The sequence below is a fragment of the Lycorma delicatula genome, chromosome 1 (genome assembly GCF_047948215.1).
Source record: "Lycorma delicatula isolate Av1 chromosome 1, ASM4794821v1, whole genome shotgun sequence".
Lineage (NCBI taxonomy): Eukaryota > Metazoa > Arthropoda > Insecta > Hemiptera > Fulgoridae > Lycorma > Lycorma delicatula.
Genome location: NC_134455.1, coordinates 25,066,702 through 25,088,319, shown reverse-complemented (window position 1 = coordinate 25,088,319; position 21,618 = coordinate 25,066,702). Strand labels below are relative to the sequence as shown.

Sequence of the window (21,618 nt, the reverse complement as noted above, 5' to 3'; positions counted from 1 at the left end):
TCAATAAAACTCTATCCAGACAGTAGGCGGGTTAGAGGTAATATAGAGTACCCCCTCTTGGTCTCCTGATTTGACACCTTTGGACTTCTACCTACCGGGGACCGTCAAGAATGATGTGTATCGACAAAAACCAGCAACAATCAACGAGCTACATGAAAAAATCATTATGTGCTGCCATTACACCAGATACACAGCCGTAGTTTAGTGGGGTTGCATAGAAGCTGCTGGTGGTCATTTTGAACACATACCATAACTCTCTCAGGGCCAAAAATTGTTATGTCAAGTCAAATTTGTCACGAGATATGGACTAGCAAACAGTGAGTACATTTTTTTGGACCCCTCTGTATATTCAACTTTGTTACAATTTTGATTTTTTTTTTTACAAAACTGTTCTTAATTCTTTAGGTAATTTATGCATTCAAGTCATTTGTATATATATTTTTATTTATTTTCAAAATTTTAAAACAAATTCAACTTAATGTTTGAAATCATCCACTGGTTCATTTTTATGATTCTAGATTTTAATTAACACTTTTCAAAAGAAATTTTTTCTTTCAAGTCTTCATGGGAATTTGGTCAGCTGTTCATATTTTACTGACTAATATTGTATTCTCATAGCTCTTTTTATATTACATTTTTAAAATATCAGATCCATGAAGATACAGCTTATATATATATATATAACTTTTTATTTAGTATAACTTAATTTTTTTTAAATAAAATTATTTAAAACTTGAGACGTTCAATATTTCCCTCCTACAATGTATTCATCTAAATATTAAAATTACAATAACCAATTTATATATAGGATGTCCCACTAAGAAACAGAAACTTTCAGGACGTGTTCTACTAGTGAAAATAATGAAAAAATTTGGTATACAAATAGGTCTGGAATCGCTTTATTTTCAAGTTATGATGTAAAAGATTTCACCCAGATTTCAGCTCTTCTAATAAAAAGAAGCGCTACTGTAATTTATGGGAGCCAAATTAAGGAGTAAAGTTAGTGGTTTCTTATGTAATTTGAGCTGGAAATAGAATAAAACATGTCCCAGAACTGTAACTTTAGTAGTTTTTAAGATATCCTACATACAACACAAATTCAGTGTAAAAAAAGGTTTTTTTTAGGTTTGTAGTACAATAGCTTTGTTAAATGAATTATACATGCAGAAGATTTAGTAACGAAACTTTTAGAGAATTTAATTCTGAGAAAATTAATATAAATATCGCCATTACAAAGTAAATAAAAATTGTTTTTTATTAAAGCAAAAGAGATTAAAAACAGACAGAATAGACAGTATTGTTCTGTGAAAACTAGTTTCCAACATAGATTTCACATTAATGATTAATGTAGCATTACTTATAACAAAATTCTAAATTTTAAGAATAATTTTCATTAGAAACAGAATAATATCATTTTCTGTCTATTTTTTGTATGTTTTGCTTCAATAAAATACCAGTTTTTAAAAGCTTTTGTTTACCTTTTATTGGCTGTATTTACATTAATTTTCTCAGGATTAAATTCTCTACAAGTTTTGTTACTAAATCTTCCATGTTTATTAGTCATTTATTATCCTATTTCCAAGCTCAAATTGCATAAGAAACAGAAACTTTTTTTCTTAATTCGGGTCCTAAAAATTACAGTAAGGCTTCTTTTTATTAGAAGAGCTGAAATCCAGACAAAATCTTTCACTAGCCGTAACCAAAAACAAAGCATTTCCAGACCCTATGTTTAAATCAACATTTTTTATTATTTTCACCAGTAGAAAGTGCCCTGAAAGTTTCTCTGTTTATTTGTGGAACATCCTGTATAAACTATGTATACATCAATTTTTTGGTGTGTGTGTGTGTTTGCACACATGAACACATACACATACACACACACACACACACACACGCGCACGTAAATGTTATGGGTTAACTACAGTCACAAATAATACCAAAATAATGAAACCATCGAATTTTTACCTATTTAACAAGGTTTTTATCAACAGACAACTTGTGATGACAATCATAAATTATAACTAGCAGCATTATTTTACGGTGAAGCTAGTTATATTTATAGTGAGAGAGAAGAAAAATAAAACAATGTGTGAAAAGATCATTTGCCACGCACATGATCTTAATTATTCAAACAAATTAAGTTTACTGTACTTCTACCAATATATTAGTCACACAACACATAATTCATTTACATACAGTTTAAAGTAAACACTCTGTGATTTTATTTACAACACTGAATAAGAATTAAAACAAAAATTTATCGAACTCTAATATAAAATATTATATTATTTCCCGTTACTGCTGTTAATATTGCTTTAAATTTAATCGGAAATGAATTTTATGACAACATTCAATCCACACATGAGTATAAATGATTTTCTAATAATTACTGGATATAATATGAGACAAAATTTTTACAAATTATAATGTACTAACGATAAAAATATACTGGTATTTAATCTGATTTCAAATAAAATTAAGCTAATTTTCTGTAACCAAGACTTGGAAGCATTTGTAATAAAATATCTGTGAACAATAATTTATTATGAGCTCAATCACCCAAAAAACTGAGAATCAAATTAGAAAACATTTAAAATAATTTATAGTACTTTATATACTAAAACTACAGTAGTCCCAAAACAGAATATCTATAGCAATCTATCCTACTACACTGTAATTAGAATTTTTTCTAAACTTAAAGAATGTTAAAAATAAGTAAAAACTGACAATTTTATGAAATATAGAAGGATCTTTAACATTAGATTAGACAAAAGTTAAATGTTTTTAAGGATGCATAAGAAAAAGTCCAAATAACTAATATTTCAGAACAGTTAAAATGTATGAAAGGGACTTGGATGTGCATAACAAAAAAAAACCAACAGGTAAGTAAAGATCATCATGAAATGCTAACTAAAACATGCAAGCAATTTAACCACTGGCCCTTGTAAAAAAAAATTATAGCCTAAATCAACAAAATAATGGAACCTTAATGAGAACTACAGTTAAATAAGCAGGCAGAAAATATTGTTAAAGACCAAACCACTTTTAACGAGTCCTTTTTTTTTAAGTGGGTTAATTTCCATAATAAACTGATTTAACATAATTCTATCATACAAAAACCAATTAAAGTTAAGATTTTCTGCAGATTAATATAATAACACAATGTATAATTAAGTATTTTTCTACGATTTATATATCAATACCTTATACAATCCTCTAATACCCTCAGAACGATAAATTTTTGTAAGTGCGTCTACCATTCCTGAATACTGCTTAGGACTACCAGGATCAACACCTCTTCCATACTGAAGACACAGCCTATAAGTAGAAAAAGATTGTTTACTAACAAAAAAAAAAGGTTATTTGTAAATTTAACAGTAAAAAAATAAATAAAATAATTGTTTACACATATTCTCACAGTAATTTGGCCAATCAAAAACACAGTCATGATGCATTTTCTTTTATTTTTTTTATTAAAAAATATAATTAGTATACCATTGAAAATGGGCTGAAAATAAAAGAAAAACAGGTGTTCTACATTATTCATGTACTGCATCAGTAGAAGTAACTGACTAGTGAACAAACAAGAGAGTTAAAATATAGAAGTATAAATTTAAAAATAATTAAAAATTGAGTTTCTAAATAGTTACATAACAAAATGTTTTAATAATATCTATCAGCAATTCCACAAATCAGCAATCTTCAAACATTCACAGACAAAAATTAAACAAATTTACTTCAGTAATTTTTGTATATTATAAGTGAAAATTAAATTTACTTGATACGACTTATTCATCATTTTGCACTTATACATACATTCAAGAATATAAAACAAATGGAAAATTATTGAATTTTTTCTGAAATTAATAAAATTTCCAAATATCAGCTATAAACTAGTTTTCAAGAATTTCCATGCAGTAACTTTTACTCTGCGACATGTTTCATTGACACAATTATTTAAATACGGAGAAGCTGAATTACTGATATGAAATATATTTCCATATTATTTATTATCGGAATGCTCATGGGTTTGTTTTTTATTGAATGTGCTTATAACAATAGAACTACTTGACTAGTGTGAATGATTCTGTTACCACATACACATACTAAATTTTGAAAAAATTTACAAATAAATTTATTCAAACAACTCCATTATAAAATAGCATTAAGTTAATTATTTTTTAATTACTCCCTAATTAACTGTAAGTAGCAATTTAACTTACACCAAGTGAATGTGTTAAAAATTTTAGTGTCATTTTTCATGCATTAATATTTTGAATAAGTGATTAAATTATTTTGAAAAATATAAGTATATGGTTACTAATAATAATAATAATAGTTGGAAAACAGTGAATTTTATTTTGGTTTTTCACTTATAAAAATTAGGTATACTTTTCTTAAGACATCAGACAATTTACATTATACTGTATAGTTTTACAAGTTTCATAGAAAGGCAGGATACAATGTATAAATTTCTGTAATGAATTTAATATAAAAAAATCAAACTGTATTTTATTTACTAATAAACAATTTTTTAAATAGTATATTAATTAAAACCTTTTTACAGACTAATTCAAGAAAAATTTGGCATATACACACATATATTTTTTATTACTGATAACTGATTGAACAGTGCCATTTTTGTGATAATTTGACAGCATTCTAAACTCCATTTTTACTTTTTCATTTATCAAAATTGAGATAATTGTTCTGTATATATTTGGGATTTAATGAAAAATTGTATTGTTCCAAATCTATTGCAGGTAAGAGAGTGACATAATTTTTTTCATAGTGAAGACGATAGTCTTCACTAAGATTCAGTAAATAGATATATTTACTGAATCTTAAAAGTTTTGTAAACATTATTAAGAATGCATTTTATTATAATTTCATATAAATCTGAATCAATTTCATGTATTTCAATTTGCACTATTATCTTGATTTGATTTTTTCTATCTGTAAAGGGTTATATAATGCAACAGCTATTTAAAAAAAATAAACAAGCTGAATTTATTTTAATCAGATATAAAATTGCACATGATTAAAACTGCAGTTGTGTCTGATATGCCCTTACTTGATATAATAACTGGGCATCTGCCCTAATTGACGAAACATAAATTGCTCAACCAATCACTTCACTAACAAAAAGATACAAATACTTAAACCTCTTGAATTTTTTAATTTATACAAAGGATAATTTTTAACAAAAAATATCAACAGACAAAATATTTTAACAACTTTCCCTAAACATGATCTTTTTTCATTTGAATTGAAAATTATAATTTACATTCCTTTTTTTTATTTAATCACTGTGCAATAAAATATTTTAGACAATTCTTGTAAAATAACTGTCAAAACAAATCAAAATACTAATATAGTTTTCTCAATGCACAAAATGTAGGAAATATTCATCAGTGCATTTACTGCAGTATTCTCAATAGAAAGACTATAATAATCACATTATAGATCAGAAAATCAAACATGGCAAGCTGGTAAACCATGTAATGACATTAGAATAATTTTAATTTAATAAAGTAAACAAAAAAAAACTTGACAGAAGATAGTATAACATTTCTGACAACACATATGTAATACATAAACCTGTATCAATTAAGTACAATTTAAAACAAATTAAATGTAAATTAATAAAATGCATTAAATTTTTTTTTATATTAATGATAACACCAAAAGAAAAAATATTAGGTAAGCTGCACTCAGGTTTTTACTTCCTTATACTAAAGGAAGTATTGTGATCACAAAAAAACTCAGTTTTCAGATTTCAATTTAAATATCCATATTGACCATCCCTGAATCCATTTTGACTAGTTTCAGCGTGATTTCTGTACATACGATGTACATATGTATCTCACATAACTGAAAAACGATTAACCGTAGGATGTTGAAATTTTGGATTTAGGACTGTTGCAAGATATAGTTGTGCACCTCCCCTTTTGATTGCAATCAACTGGACCAAAAATGTCCAAAAAAAAAGCCTGAAATCTAAAAAAAATTGGATTTTAGACTATTTGTTATCTGCAGTAATAAGCCCTCATTTTCAGCTTTAAAACGATATACCATAAGTGGTACTTATTTTCATTGGTTCCAGTGTTGTAGGCAAATAAGATTTTAATTAATGAAATATTTGCATCTTACAACGGGAAGCACATTGGTTCAAATCAGATTTCATCTCCTTTTTTTTTAAATTTAAATATATTAATTTGTTAATAATTATTAACCTCTGATTGTAAAAAAAATTACAATAAATAATAATTCAATAATAACAATAAAAAAATTTAAAAAACATGAAAAAATATTAGAAGTTATTAATAAAATTTTATGTACTTTTCATTTTAAAAAAATATGTAATTTAACAGGCGTAAAAGGATGTCATGTGGTGTCCACATCAGATTTTTATTACTATTTATTTTAATTAAAGAGTTGTACATTCAGAAATATTTTTAAAACATTAAAAATACTTTCACTGTGATCAAAATCTTCAACGTCATTGTAAATAAATATTTCAAAATAACAATAACCATGAAATAATAATTTCAATAAAGAAAAATCATTACATAGTGTACAAAAAAGAATATTAGGGTGTTAAAGCTATTTGATAGTTTTTGACTTACAGTAAAGAATCACAAATAAAATTAACTCTTATAGTTCTTCCCTACAAGTTCAAAGTGGGCACCTTTCATTGCATGGCACATATCAAATCAATAGGAGAGTTTGTCCCATATTTTAACCAGGATGTCTAGAATAATTGAAGTGACAGTGGCTTCAATCCTGTCCCTCAATTCAGGTAACCCAATAGGTTGCAGAGGCAATTACACAAGATCTTTATAAAACCTCAAAGGAAAAAAATCACAAGGGTCAAATCAAGTGACCTTTGCAAACAAGCTCTACCATCAAACTAACATGCCAAACAATCAAACAGTCTGGGAAAACTTCATTTAACCGATCTCATACAGAGTTATAACAGTAAGAAAGCACACATCTTGTTGCCAAATAAATATATCCAGTCCATTTTGTAGTTTTGGAAAGAACCTTGTATACAGCACATACAACAAAGCTTACTCCTGTTACACTTCTTCAGTGAAAAAGGATGGCCTACAAACATGCTGTCAGGATATTATACAGAAAAAATGTTATTTCAGGGGGTCCTTTCACATTGTAAGACTTAATGGGGATTTTCTGACCCCCAGGTACAAATATTATGTACACTAAGATGAAAAATGTTGATTCATCACTAGACACAATATGATCAAGAAAATTATCATCTTCATGCTGTAAAATTTCAGCCGTGAAGTCACCATGCGCAGCATAGTTGGTGGGCTTCAAAGCATGTAATAGCTGTAAACACTATGGATGCACATGTAAGCATTTCCTGAAAAAATTCCACACTACCAACACTGGCACAGCTAGTTTGTAACTAGGCTTTCTAACAGAATTTTTAAGACTACCCAGGATAGACTTTCTGACACATTCAACATTTTCTTCAGATCCTTTTCTTTCTTTTGACCCTTGGTCATCCAGTACTCTTTCCTTTACACAGACATCTGGTTATTTGAAACTGAATATGACTTCAACAAATGTTATTGTCACTTAGAAGACCACAACTAAAACTTTCTATGGAAGCACATTAAACTCGCTACAAATTCACACTTGGCAAACTATAAAACACAGAAGGTTTTCTGTCCAAAATTCACCATCTTTCCAAGCAGCACTGTAAGTAGAAAGAGAGGAAATCAATTTATGGCCATATGTACCACTGAAACTGTCACTTTTTGTTTTTTGATTCTAGCCTTAAACCAACCCTGCGCACTTCACCAAGCGATATTATAACATATTAAAACCCAATATTGTTATTTTTACACATGGTATTATTTAGCAAAGAATAAACAAATAAGGAAAAATTTACTGGTTACTGCAATGATTGCATGATGAATAGTGATTTGTAACTCTCATAAGAAATGCATGACCTAAGCTATTCACTAATATCAACTAGAGATAGCACTTATAATAAGTGATACTACAAATCATGACCTTAGTGTGGTTCTAAACAACAGTACAAATGGTGTAGAATATTCCAGGTAGTACATAGGAATTCAACCGTAAGGTATAAAACAAAAAGAGAATGAATGAGACAAATTTTTTTACACTCATCTGTTTTAATAAATACAAAAACTCATTCTTCAACTTTAGTAATGTCGACCACTGTATTTTAGTGTTTCGGTCTTCATCTTGAGATCCCAGTTTGGATCCTAATTCGGCGCAGTATTTATCACAGGCTAGAAATTTTCAACTCATTTTCTCTAATAGGTCATGTCAAAAAGGGCATCTGGCCATAAAACCTATTTCAAATCCCATCTAAGCCCAGAATAAAAGGAAAAGAATTTTATGAAGAAAATTCTTTAACTGAATTATGTATTATTAAATTTAAGTGGTACAATGTGCTTAAGTTTATTAATAACATTAACTAATTTTAACATAATAAAAATACATATCTAATTAAACATGCATTAATTACACATAAACAATAATTTCTGAGGAAAAAGTTAAATGATTTCAATTTTTTTTTAAATGTATGTAGTAATGGAGACGCATTTTTCAGAACCACTGACAGTTGAAAAAATAATGATTTATTATAACTGACAGCAATTTTTTGTATTCAACATAAGAATAAAAGATGTAGAATAAGTGTTCTACTACTTTTCTAATGATTTCTATTTCTTATGAGATAATCATGACAATAAAATGTAAAACTTACATTAATGAATTTTAGAATAAGCAAAAGTAGTAATTTGTTTCTCTAAATATAAGAAAACTGAACTTTGCGTGTACAGAATAAATAGAATTTGTAAACAGCATTATTTGGTATAACCTAAAGTTCATTCAGCAATTTTTTGTTTATTTCATCTACTGTCACAAATTGTTGTCCTTTTAATGTTTTATCAGTGGGGACAAGAAAAAGTTACAGAATCCCATGTCTGAAAAATATGAGGGCTGCAACATCAGTATGGAATTATTTTTGACTAAATAATACAAATTAATAGTGAAATGTAAGCTGAAACGTTATCATGGTGTAAAATCCAAGTACTGTCTGCTCACTTTCTCAGTTTTGCCTGACATTCTTCAGATTGCCTCTCATAAATGTCAGAAAATGCTAAGTAATACTATTTGTTGATTGTACAATCTTGTGGTATGGTTTAGTTGAAAATTCAACAGGTTTAGAACAAATTTTGCCAACTCATTTCATAGCCAAAATGTCTGTCAAAACTGTTCCACACAAGCCACAATTAATATCCACCCACCTTTTCAGAAATTCCTCTGATAGTGTTTGGAAAATTATTATTGATCATAATCTAATATAATATTATCTATTTAATCTAATATTATTATTGATCATAATTTATTTTGTTGATATTTTCATCAGTTATTGATGTATTAGGATGTTGAACCGTTTTGTTTGTTTTTTGGGGTATATCTTCATGACCTTCTTTAAACAGTTTGTACTATTCATAAACCTTTGGTTTCAACATAACATTCTCTCTAAAAGCCTTCTCTATTATCTTCACCATTTCACTGTACTTCAGTTCATTTTTAATGCAAATATTATTCTGTCATTTTGAAACAAAATAAATCACACCACTCACAGTAAAATACATCCTCTACTTGGCTGCCAAACTTTAACTACATGTCTAATATGGCTGAAAATATTGAAATACATTATAGAGAAAACTAAATCCAAAAGAAATAAAAAATGTTCATAATCTTTTATCATACTTTGAATATTTTTTTAATCAATAAAATACAGTATATACATATCATTAGTAAAATATGATAATATTAAAACTTTAAAAGAACCTTTTAATTAACTGGTAAGGAACTTTTACATACATCTGATTACAAAAAAATATTAATAAATCTAATTTTAAAACTATTCTAGATTTTAAGTAGATTTTTATTTAAAACCTGTTATCAATTTTTTTTGCATGATGCAACAAAATGATTAGGACTTAACTAAATAAATATGAGAAAATTACAATTAGCTTAGAATTATAAATAAATAAAAAAATGTTAGATCAAATTTATTAAATATACACTGTTACCTTGTTTTCACAACCCAAACTGGATTTGTCATTGCCAGCGTCAGAATACCAGCTTCTGCTGCTGCAATCATGTGCATTGTAGGGCCCAGTGGTGTTTTTGTGTTTCCACCTTGAATCCAAGTTTTAATAGAGCTATAACTGGAAAAGAAGTTAAAAACTACATTAAAAAAATGTTCATAAAATGAATATATACGTATCAAATTACTGACATGTATATAAGTCCACAGCACGTTGTCTCCATTAGTGGATTTTGCTGTATCAATTCAATTCTGGAAGTATTACAAAATGACAGAAAACAAAAAAACGATTACCTTTTTCATATCACTTCTAGAACTCCTTAGATTAAGCATTGAGAAAAGTTTAAAAAGAGATGGTCCTGAAATACTGTTATAATGGAGAAGCATGAGGAAATAAGATTACAAAAATGGCTCAATTTCAAAGGAAACTGAAATGATATAAATGAAAGAGAAGAAACTGGAAAATAACAACTATTAAATGAGAGCTAAATTAGTAATGAAAAGATTATAAAAAAGATTCATAACAGATTTCTCATATCCCTAAAAGATCTAACATTTTCATCATAATCTAACTTGCACACATTAAGGTTTAAAGTTGTTATCAATACAATTTTTTTTTTACAAATATTATAAGAAAAGGACAGAAATTAAAACAAGATAAAGACTACAGTATCATCAGCCTCAATCTAAGTCAGTATCACCAGCCTCTATATTCTCTACGATTAAAATACAGTGTGTGGCAGCATAATTTGCTAATTTGAAGGGTCAATAAAAACAAAGATGTTATAGGTATCGTTGTAATTATTTTTTCACCATATGCTATTACATTGGAAATTTACTTTTACACTGTTTTGAAAATTGTATCCAACAAGTGGCAACTCCCATTGGTGATACACTGATTTACCGTAATTCGAAAGCATCCGACGACTCTTTCCAGCATGGCAAGGAGTATGTTGGCTATTAATTGGCGAATATTCTCCTTCAGTCCAGGATATATTCTCCTTCTCGTGTGCACCAATTGTCCTTGGACAATTGGTGCACACGAGGGATTTCAGATACTTCCATAAAAAAGTAGTCACAAGGGGCAAAATCAAGTGTGTGTGTGTGTGTGTGTGTGGGCAACTGAAAATTGCCCCTCAGAAAGATCAGGTAACCAGGGAAGTTTTCCCGCAAAACACCCATTGCAGTTTGTGCCATGGCTGCCATTGCAGTCCGCGTGCCATGGCTTCATACTGCTAAAACCACACATTCCCCAACATCCATTTCGTCAAACCTTGGCAAAAATGAACAGCAGCTGCATGCTTGCGTGCCGAGCACCGAGGAGATCTCAAAAAAAGACTGCCTTACTGCCTCGATGTTTTGGGGTGATCTCATGGACCATTCACTTGATCTTCTCTTTTCAATACTGTCAGTTCTCCGGAATGTGTCTGCCACATAACAATCGATTGCCGACCAGGAACATGAGCTCGAGTGGCAATCTTGAAGTGTGTGTGGAAAGCTCATTGCATGGTGACAATCAAGCGACCATTAGAAAAGAAAGCCTCTATGGGAAACGCACACTATCCCTTCATCCACTGCATTCTCGGTATTGAAGTGGAAGGGAGAAAAACTTCCCAACCCAAATGAGGCCGTCTGAATGAGTTCGGATGAGAACATCCACACCCTCTTAACAGTCAAACCTCGCTTCCTGGTGCTTAATTCAAATCAGCAAATTATGCTGATGCAACCGTGTATTTTAATAGTTGTAGCATTTATATATTCATTCACAATAAATTATTCATTTATTTTCTTTCAACTTCTGTATTTAACTCTTTATTTATTCATTCCTTTTCCAGTTGACAGACAGGTACCGCTAGCTCACTGGTATCCAGTCCAGCAGAACTGTACTATTACATCTCTAATCCTTGAACTATGACCATTGTTTGAAAATTGTATGAATAAGCCAATCTATTTTTAACATTACTAAATGCAATAGTGAAGTCTCAATTATTGTATCTGATTAGTCAGTCCATGATCCAATCCTTAGCATTCCTACACTCTAATGTCCAGTCAATTATACAGGGTGAGCTTCTGTAAATTAACACAGCTGAAAATATTTTGATTAATTTTCTGTTTGCATTACTGTGTCTTTTTTTTTAATCAGTTTAATTAAAATTATATTAATTCATTATGTCTTAACCTTATATCAAATTATTATCAATACTGAAACAAAAACCTTTCAGAATTACATAATTAATTACACATAATTGTTATTGCTTTACTTCAACTATTACATGTTTTTGTAAAAGTTTTATCCAAAGTTTCAAGTTTAAAAGTTTACTTTGTTTTACTTTTAAAGACCAAAACCTATTAAATCTTTTTACAAAAGTTTATATAACACTTAAAACCTTTGCCTTTACTGTTGGAAAGTAGTTTTTATTTGTATATTTTAATTTTAACACATCTTTTAAAATGTACACAATGAAAATTTATAAAAGTTTTTAAAGATTTTGTTGTACAAAATAAAATTAAACATCAGAGTATTCTACAGAAAAGCTTTTCATTTTATTTAAATTCCTAAAACATTTTGGTACTCTATTTATGAGGTTTTGTGAATACCTCTCTCAGCAACAGTTCTTATAAGACCAATCATACCCGTTGTACTTCTTCCCTTCTTCACACTGTTCTTCTGTAACCACCACCCCTATCCCATTTTTTTTTTTAATTCACAGCAGAATCTTTGGTAAAGAAGAAATTAACTAATATCCTAAGATCTTTTATATCATGCTTCTTGAGGGATAGAATCGTGATTATTTTGTCTTCTGTCTTGAAGTAACATTTTATTATTGTAGATCCTAGTTATGACATTTAATCGCTTCTACCAGTAGCTTATATATCATATATTTCTCCATGATACATATTTCTTATGTATCATATATTTCTCCAGCTCGTTTATATTCATACTTTTTATTCCCTGTATAACTTGCAAAAAATTGAAATTTTAGGATTTCTATTCCTAATACATCCCTTCCATTTTGTCTTGATGTCACATGGGACTGATTTTCTTAAGAGCCTTTGTTTTCATTTTTCAATTATTTCTCCGTTAACCCATGCCTTTCTTATTCTTCCTTTAATAAAATCAACTGTTTACTTTTCTGTTGCTGTTTTTATGGTACCTTTTAAATTCATTTGCACTATAACATTTTATATTGTTTCATTTCAATATATGGCCTAAAATCTATTTTACTACCTTTTTTCCAATCATTGTTATTTTTCCCAAATTCAATTATATATTTTCTTTGCTCTTTTGACTCTCTTCAATACTACTTATATTTCTCCTATCAAAAGCATCTCACCTCCTGCCATTCAGTGGATCTTTTTAATCATATTTCTATATCTTTCTTCTGCAATTATATAGACAATCTTATATCTTTTTATATGCTGGTGATCTCTACATGTAAACTTCTTTTATGGTTTTTGAACTAAGCATTTATTGTGACAGTTTTTCTTTCATCTGTGTACCCAATACAACCCAAACTTTCCTATTCTTGGTCTTGCTTTCTTTTTTTATCTCAGCAATCTAATTTCCCATTATTACCTTCAAGATATGGTATTATCTTTCCCCTTTTATAATTTTCTTTAAAATTCATGTAATCATTTATCATATCATTTTCAAATTTTATTGATTAATTGGTTTATAAACTTGTGTTAAAAGCAAACCCTCACGGTTCATTCCCTTCTTACAGAAATTTCATTAGTAAAAATTATTCTTTTATACACTTTTTGCTGTTCCTGATTTAGAATGATTCAGAAACATTTTCTTATTTTCTGAATAGGAAATTAGCAGTGTAACATTACAGATGCTAATGCTAACTAGCATCCCCAGATATCTGAATAGAAAGCAATTTTACCTCCTGAACATTTGAAGGATGAAAGTTTTGGGACAATTAAAAAACTTGGAAAATCACTGGATGGCAGATCTGTGTTCTACCTACACATAGTTGCTCCTAAATTGGAGATAATCTTTACAGTTTCTTTTAATACAAATAACAGATGTAGCAATCCAAAAATGGAAAACAGTCCCTTCTGTAAAGTAATCCTTAGATTCGTAGCTAACTTTAAACCTGTGTGGCTTTAAGAGGCTCTGTCAATAGCTAAACTACTGCTAAAAACTTTCAGGATGAGAAAATTAAAAACCATTAGTTCATTTAAAAACAACTCATATCTTTGATAAAATTAATAATGCATGTCTAAAAAAAACTGCTTCATTTAAAAGTAATTGTTATTAAAAGCACTTGTATTATTTACAAGTATAATAAACAATTATTTAAAATTGGACACTTCTCTAATGAATTTAAAATTGCTAATATTGGCCCCTATTTAAATCTGTGACCAAAGAATCCTTCAAATTACTACCCTATAAGTTATTAAGAATAAGAAGTACCTCTAAAATCATGGGGAAACATAATAAAATCCTGACATAACATAACATAATAGAATAAATAAATTTAATATAATTTATAAAACAATGTGATTTCCAAATAGAAGAAAATACAATACCCAAGATGCATAATACATTCTGTAAGAATTATAACAAATAATTTTCATGTTAACAAAAAATTGGTGCTTTTTTTCTGGAGCTAGATAAGGTTTTGGTAGTCAAAAGTTTTTAAAAAATTTAGAAAATTTGGGATTCATTGGTGCACTTCTTAAGTTGATCACAGATTATTTGAAAAACAGAATCCAATTTCACATTCTTGCAGATAGAACCAGAAAAAATATTTATCAAAGTTTAATCAAAATACGGTTCAACAGTCTTATTCCTTATTTATTTCTAGTAATTATTTATTTAAATTAAGCATTAAAAATTGGATTTTTATCTCTTTCGCAAATGATAAAACATTGATATTCATGGGCTCTCCTTGAGAGGGTTGCGAATTCTGCTGAGCAGAGCTTAAGATAGTGTCAGCTTGGTTGATTGAGCTCATTCTTGCATTAAATTGAAAAAAAAAGAAAATAAAAAATTTTTTAATGTTTTTACCTAACAAAATATGTTAACAGTGTAAAGTTAATGAAGATAAAATATCTAGAATCTTTATTGACCTAAATTTAAGATGTGATCATATTAACAAAATATCTCAGAAACCTAAGTATTTAATTTATAAATTCTGTAAAATTAATAAGTTTAAAAATACTAATATTGTTAGGCTAGTCTATTTTGAATATACTTGGTCTGTACTGCAGTGTGGAATGAGAGCTTGGGAGATGCTCTGGGCAAACATTTAAATAAAATTATGTCATTCAGGATCATATATAAAGGGTTGCATTAGGCAATCCCAAGCTTTGCCCTACTAATGAACTGTTTAATGAATTTATATTAACTGTAAGACAATTATCCATTAAAAATGTATTACTAAATATCAATAAGAGTAAAAATATTTGTTGTTCCCCATGAAACTCCCTACAATCTGTCAGACAATTTATAAACACTTGTAAATTTAATGTCAAATGTATTCCTCTAAAATTATTTAAATAAAAAGTTACTTAAAATTGTGCATGAACAGATTAAGTCCAAGAATTTTTAATTTGTTTTCCATAATTCACTAAAATAGGCTAATAACTAATAAATAAATATATATATATATATATATATATATATATATATATATATATACACACATAACTTAATTATTTACTAATATTAATATTTCATATATAGTATATACTTTATTAAATTAAACCACATCATATTTAACTAACTGTATGTTCATCTTATAAACATGTCAAACAACAATGTATCTCAATTTTGGATAATTAAGCAATGTTAGCTATTCAAAAAATGAGGATATGCTATACATCAGGGGTGGCCAACAAGTCAATTGCGAGGCCAATTTTGGTCGATCGTCGATCGCTCACAATGTCTGGGGCGGAATTCCGTGTACCATGGACTTTGAAGCAATTGTAGAAGACAAATCTTTCTAGCAATAGTTTAATGCATTCTGGGAATTTGACAAGGTCATAAATTCCTAGAATTCTCACAGCCTGACACAGTGATCTCCATCCACCCAGCACAATACATTTTGACTTATGCATTACACTTGTCACCGGACGCAACACGTGAACGCAACAGTTATGACTCGACTCATCGAAGAACACAGTCAGTTAGCTTGAATATTTGGTAGTGTCATACAGTAGCTTCTTTTCTTTTGTATTAACAGTATTATTATTAATCAATATTATTTATCCTCAGTGACCATGTTGAGTTTCAATTTCCCTTCTGTTTAAAATGTAAGTACCTTTTCTTTGTTTTAAATTAAATTGCTTTTCTTACCTATCCATTTACTTGATAAGTGAGCATTCTCGGCAACAGATCTCTAAACTGCGGTCATTACACTGAGAGAAAAATAAGGGACAGTATTAAAAATATATTAGGAATAACAATAATTATATTTAAATTAAGAAGTCGGTATTGTAAACCGTTATAAATATATTGTAACTCTAATATACTTCTTGTAAATTTGAATATATCTATATTAGATTTTAATATACTTGCATTGCTGTCCCCGATCGTAATATGCAGTATTGTTATTATTTCTCTCAATGTAACGGAGATAATTGCCGCAGTTCATGAGTTTTTGAATTTTCTAGGAAAATATTTAATTCAACATTTATTCTTTAAACTGTCGTATTTCTTTGCATTCTAGTATACCCATGGACATGAGTAGTAAATCATAAACTTATCACTTCAATGAAGAATGGGAACTCGATTACTTTTTTACAACGGTGAATGATAAATGTTGTTGTTTAATATTAATATGCCTTACCTCGGTAGCCATTGCTAAAAAGGGTAATCTGGAGAGACATTTTTTAGCTTTACATAACAAGTATAAAACAGATTATCTACCAAATTCTGAACTGAGAAAACATAAAGTTAGGGATCTTGAAACTCAATTAACAAATCAACAAAGCGTTTTTAAAAAGCCAAGGTTGAAGTCATAAGCAGTAACTACTGCATCATTCAAAGTAAGCTATCTCTTAGCAAAAAAATGTAAGCCATTTTCCGACTGTGAATTTGTAAAGGAAATTTTTTTGGAAATGTCAGATTCACTTTTTAACGATTTTAAGAACAAGAGTGAAATTGTTACTCCAATTCAAGATCTACAATTGTTTCGAAACACAGTGATGCGACGAATTGAAAGGATGAGTGGGAATGTAAAAGAGCAGTTATATAATGATATTAATAGATGTTCTTGTTTTTCCCTTTAGTGTGATGAATCGACAGATATAAGTGATACAGCACAATTATTTGTTTTCGTTCGTATAGTTTTAAGGATTTTACATCTAAAGAAGAATTGTTGGGTGTGATTTCTTTGAAGGAAAGGACTAGAGGTGTAGACATATTCAAGGCCTTTAAAACCTTGCTCAATGATTTGAAAGTACCACTTTTTAAATTAGTCTCAATAACAACGGATGGCGCAGCTGCAATGATAGGTTGCAGAAATGGATTTATAGTCCTATGTCAAAATGAAGATGAATTCCCAGCCTTTTTGAGCTATCACTGCATAATTCACCAGTAAGTGTTAGCTAGCAAGAGACTAAACACAAAAGAGGTAATGGACATAACATTTAAAATTGTTAATTCAATTTGAGGAAGTTCCCTCAAACGGCGTCTCTTCCAACTGCAGCTCGATGAAGGCCAACCTGAATTATTACTACATACCGATGTCAGATAGCTAAGCAGAAGTAAATTTCTGCAGCGATTTCGTGATTTATTGTCTGAAATTATAGATTTTCTTCACGAACAAGATGGAAACTGTGAAAATTTAAATGATGAAACTTGGCTTAGCGACTTAGCATTTCTTACCGATTTTACTTCAATATTAAATTATTAAAATTTAGAATTACAAAGTAAAAAAAAACAGTAATTGATATGATCAGCTGCTTAGACGCATATAAAACAAAATTTATTTTACTAATAGACGATCTGCAACAAAATAATCTGAATCATTTTCCAAATATGGCTAATAACCTACAAAAACATAAAAATATTAATTATAAGATCGACAAATACGTCGCGGAAATCCAAAAAGTAATTGAAGATTCTGAGGTAAGATTCCAGGATTTTGAAAAAATTACAGAAATTTATATCTTTTCCTTTTAAAAAAGATTTAAGTGTTGAACGCATTAGCCAAAAATTTCAGACATATTTCATACGGATCAAAGGGCATTAGAAAATGAAATTATAATTTTACAAACTGACTTAATCTTACAAGCCAGAAAATTTGAAGAAGATTTTTGGAAATATGTCAACCAAGAAAAATATCCCAGTATCACCAAATGCAGCGAATATATCTATTCTTGTTTCGGATCTACATACCTATGCAAATCGGCATTTTAATACTTGAAGCTAACGAAGACTAAACAATGTTCTGTCCTGACTGATTCCCATACTGAAGAGTCATTATTATTATCTTTGTCAGGATATACACCTAATTATGATTCCTTGGTTAGAGACATGCAAACTTGGTCTTCCCATTAATGTTAAGGCAACAAAGTAAATTCTAAATCTGTCTTTATCTGTAGATACTTTGAATTAATAAATATTGTTAATAATTATCCATGTTCTTTTATTTTAATTCCCCTGGATGTGAGTTTTTTGGCCCTTTAAATAATTATTATTGTTGTTTTTTACGTAGATAGATAAGCCATATATCTATATTTCAGTACGAGGTGTACTCAGCGAGCTATTGATAGATTAGCAAAAAGAAAGTCCTATTATTCTTTCATTATAAAATTTCCTGGCCCAAAAAAACGCGAAAGTGAAATATTCAAATCAAATTATCAGCCATACTGTGCATTTTTATAACAAATTTTTAATATTGACGAACACAGAGTACAACAACTTATACATTGCAGTTGATAAAAAAATTTAATTGCATTTGAAGTTAGTAAAAATCTATCTTGAAAAAGTTTCGGAAAATCAAATTTTTTAGGTACCGCATGTACGGAATGCTGCTATCAAATTTGGGTCTGGAAATTTATTTTCTTTATGAGCCTATATCTCGAAAACTTAATAAGCGATTTAAAAAATAATATATTTTACTTATCTACCCATACCTCGCTGGAATGCACCTTACACTGAAACACAGTGTATAAACATAGTATGCATTTCACACCCCTTCTTCACCCTTAGACTACGCCTACGACAACAAGTCGATCACGACACACTTTTAAGATAAAAAGTCGATCTTATATATAGAAAAGTTGGCCACCCGTGCTATAAATTATATTATAACAACAGAATTATATACTTCCGGGCAAATTTTACAGCTATATAAGAATTCATTTCTGTTGCATTGTTATTGTATTACATTAACGTCCTATTGTTTTGACTGTCTTATTTTATTACGTTAAAAAATGTATTAAGTATTCTATACTTATTTTTACAATTTTTTTACACATTAATAAGTTATTATAAACTTTTATTATTAACTTAAATAATAAATTATTTTAATACTGTGAATAGTCTGAAATTAATTATTGTTCTTTAACTTTTTTTAAAAAATAAATAAGCATATTGTCATGCTAATTTAGTAGTTTAAGAAGCTCTTGTAGGAGTATGAGTATTGTTAAGAAGAAAAATGAGTTTTATTTTGTTCAGATATTTATTTTTTCTAGTTTTTTTTATGGAATTTAAAAAAATAAATACTCATATACATAGGCAGGCAGTTTCTTATGTTATTTTATTATTATTTTTTTATGTTATTTTATTAATTATTTTTCATTTTATCATCGCAGTGCATTAATTTCCTGTATTTAAAGTAAATGCTTTTTGTATTTATGAATTTAAAAAATAAATAAATTTCAATTCATTTCAGACTATACAACAAAAAATATAAACAATGGAAAATCAACAAAAAATAAAAGTAATATGTATTAATATTAACTAGGTTTTTGTTTTCATGGCTTTAATTATATATAAATACCTATTAAATTTTAATCTATAAATTAAGTTTTTCAGGTTCCCATGAACTCTTTTTTTTAGATATAGTTTTTTAATTGATTATAAAATAATAATGAATGCATGAATGTTAAAAACTTGAACTTTCTCAAACAGATATGAGATGTGACAGTATATTTCTTGTAATGCATCTGAAAAAAAGAAACATTTGTTCAGAATTGTACATTAATGGCAATTACCACCTTCCCTTGAGTATATATAAACTAGCCTAGATGGTGTTCTCATTTCTGGAAACAAAACTGTATCTTTTTTTCAAAATATTCTTGAGGTGCTTTACATCAGATAATATTGGACATCAGTAAAATTAGAAAATTTTGTCTTTTTACTACAGTGTTTAATTTTGAGATCAAACTGACAATCGGTTTTTGTCCGTACAATGATCACACCATGGCTTGCAAATTGTCATGATCCACTTGTCAAGCCATAATTTAGGTATATTTCTCTGAACAGAATCTTTTCAACAGAATTAACTGAATCTTTTCAACAGCCATTAATTACACACTTAACTACCTGTCAAGCTGTATCAAATCTCACACTTCCAAACCAACCACTGTAGCAAATCGTACAATTCTATGCTTGTCATTTTTGTTTTTGGCTGTCCATTTCTGGAGTCATCATTTATATTTTTCTCATCACCTCTGAACCTCAGACACTAGACTTACTCAGAGCATCATACCATATGCCACTTTTAATAACTACAACATTTCAGCAGCAGTTTTTCCAATGTTCACACTGGAATGAACATTCTTTTTTTTTTACCCAAATTTTCACAAAAAATTAAATTGTTTTTGCAGCAGCCAACTAAAGTAAATGACTCTATCAGTCTGAGGTTTACATAACTATTAGTTAAATATCAGTACTCTTTACAAAAAAATTAAAATTTCTAACAGATGCACTCAATCACTACAGTGAGGTAGTGGCTACATGTACATGAAACATATACAAGAAACATGTACAAGAAGAAAATATAATACTTAAAAATACAACTGTTAACTTTCAAACAAAGAAAACTCAGGAAAATAGAAAATTACTGAACTCAGTTTTCAATGATCTACACAAAAACACCTGCTACCTGTTGCCATGTACAAATAAAAATCTCAAAACATACTGCTTTTTGCTTTGACTGATTGTTATATTTTACAAAAAAAAAAAAAAAAAATTGTTAATTTCAAATGTAGGCTATTGCTTTAAGTATTTTTTTTTTCAAAATATAACTACAACTTACCATAATAACAAATAAATAAAATAATATGAGTAGTTGTATTTATTAAGACAGTTTTTGGATGATTGACCTGTTAATGCTTAAATAATAATAAATACAAATAAAAATAAAGGAATAGAAAATTCTAGAAAATATTAAAATAAGTAAAGTAACCTTGAACCAATGACATCAGAACAGAATAAATTAAAACCTACCATAACAATAACAAAAAAAATGAACTACAGATCATTAAAAAACATACATGTATTATGATTAAAAATACAAAAA

General features: G+C 28.6%; 1 protein-coding gene across 2 annotated transcripts in view; it reads right to left on the bottom strand.

Annotated features, from left to right (window-relative positions):
* LOC142332970 (solute carrier family 25 member 32) overlaps positions 1-21,618 on the bottom strand; it is a 100,366-nt gene that overhangs the window by 57,942 nt on the left and 20,806 nt on the right. For both annotated transcript variants that reach the window (XM_075379823.1, XM_075379749.1), the window contains exons 3-4: positions 10,113-10,250; positions 3,204-3,318 (exon numbers count right to left, since the gene is read on the bottom strand). In XM_075379823.1, the coding sequence (XP_075235938.1) occupies positions 3,204-3,318; positions 10,113-10,250 (253 nt within the window). The remainder of the gene's footprint in view (positions 1-3,203; positions 3,319-10,112; positions 10,251-21,618) is intronic.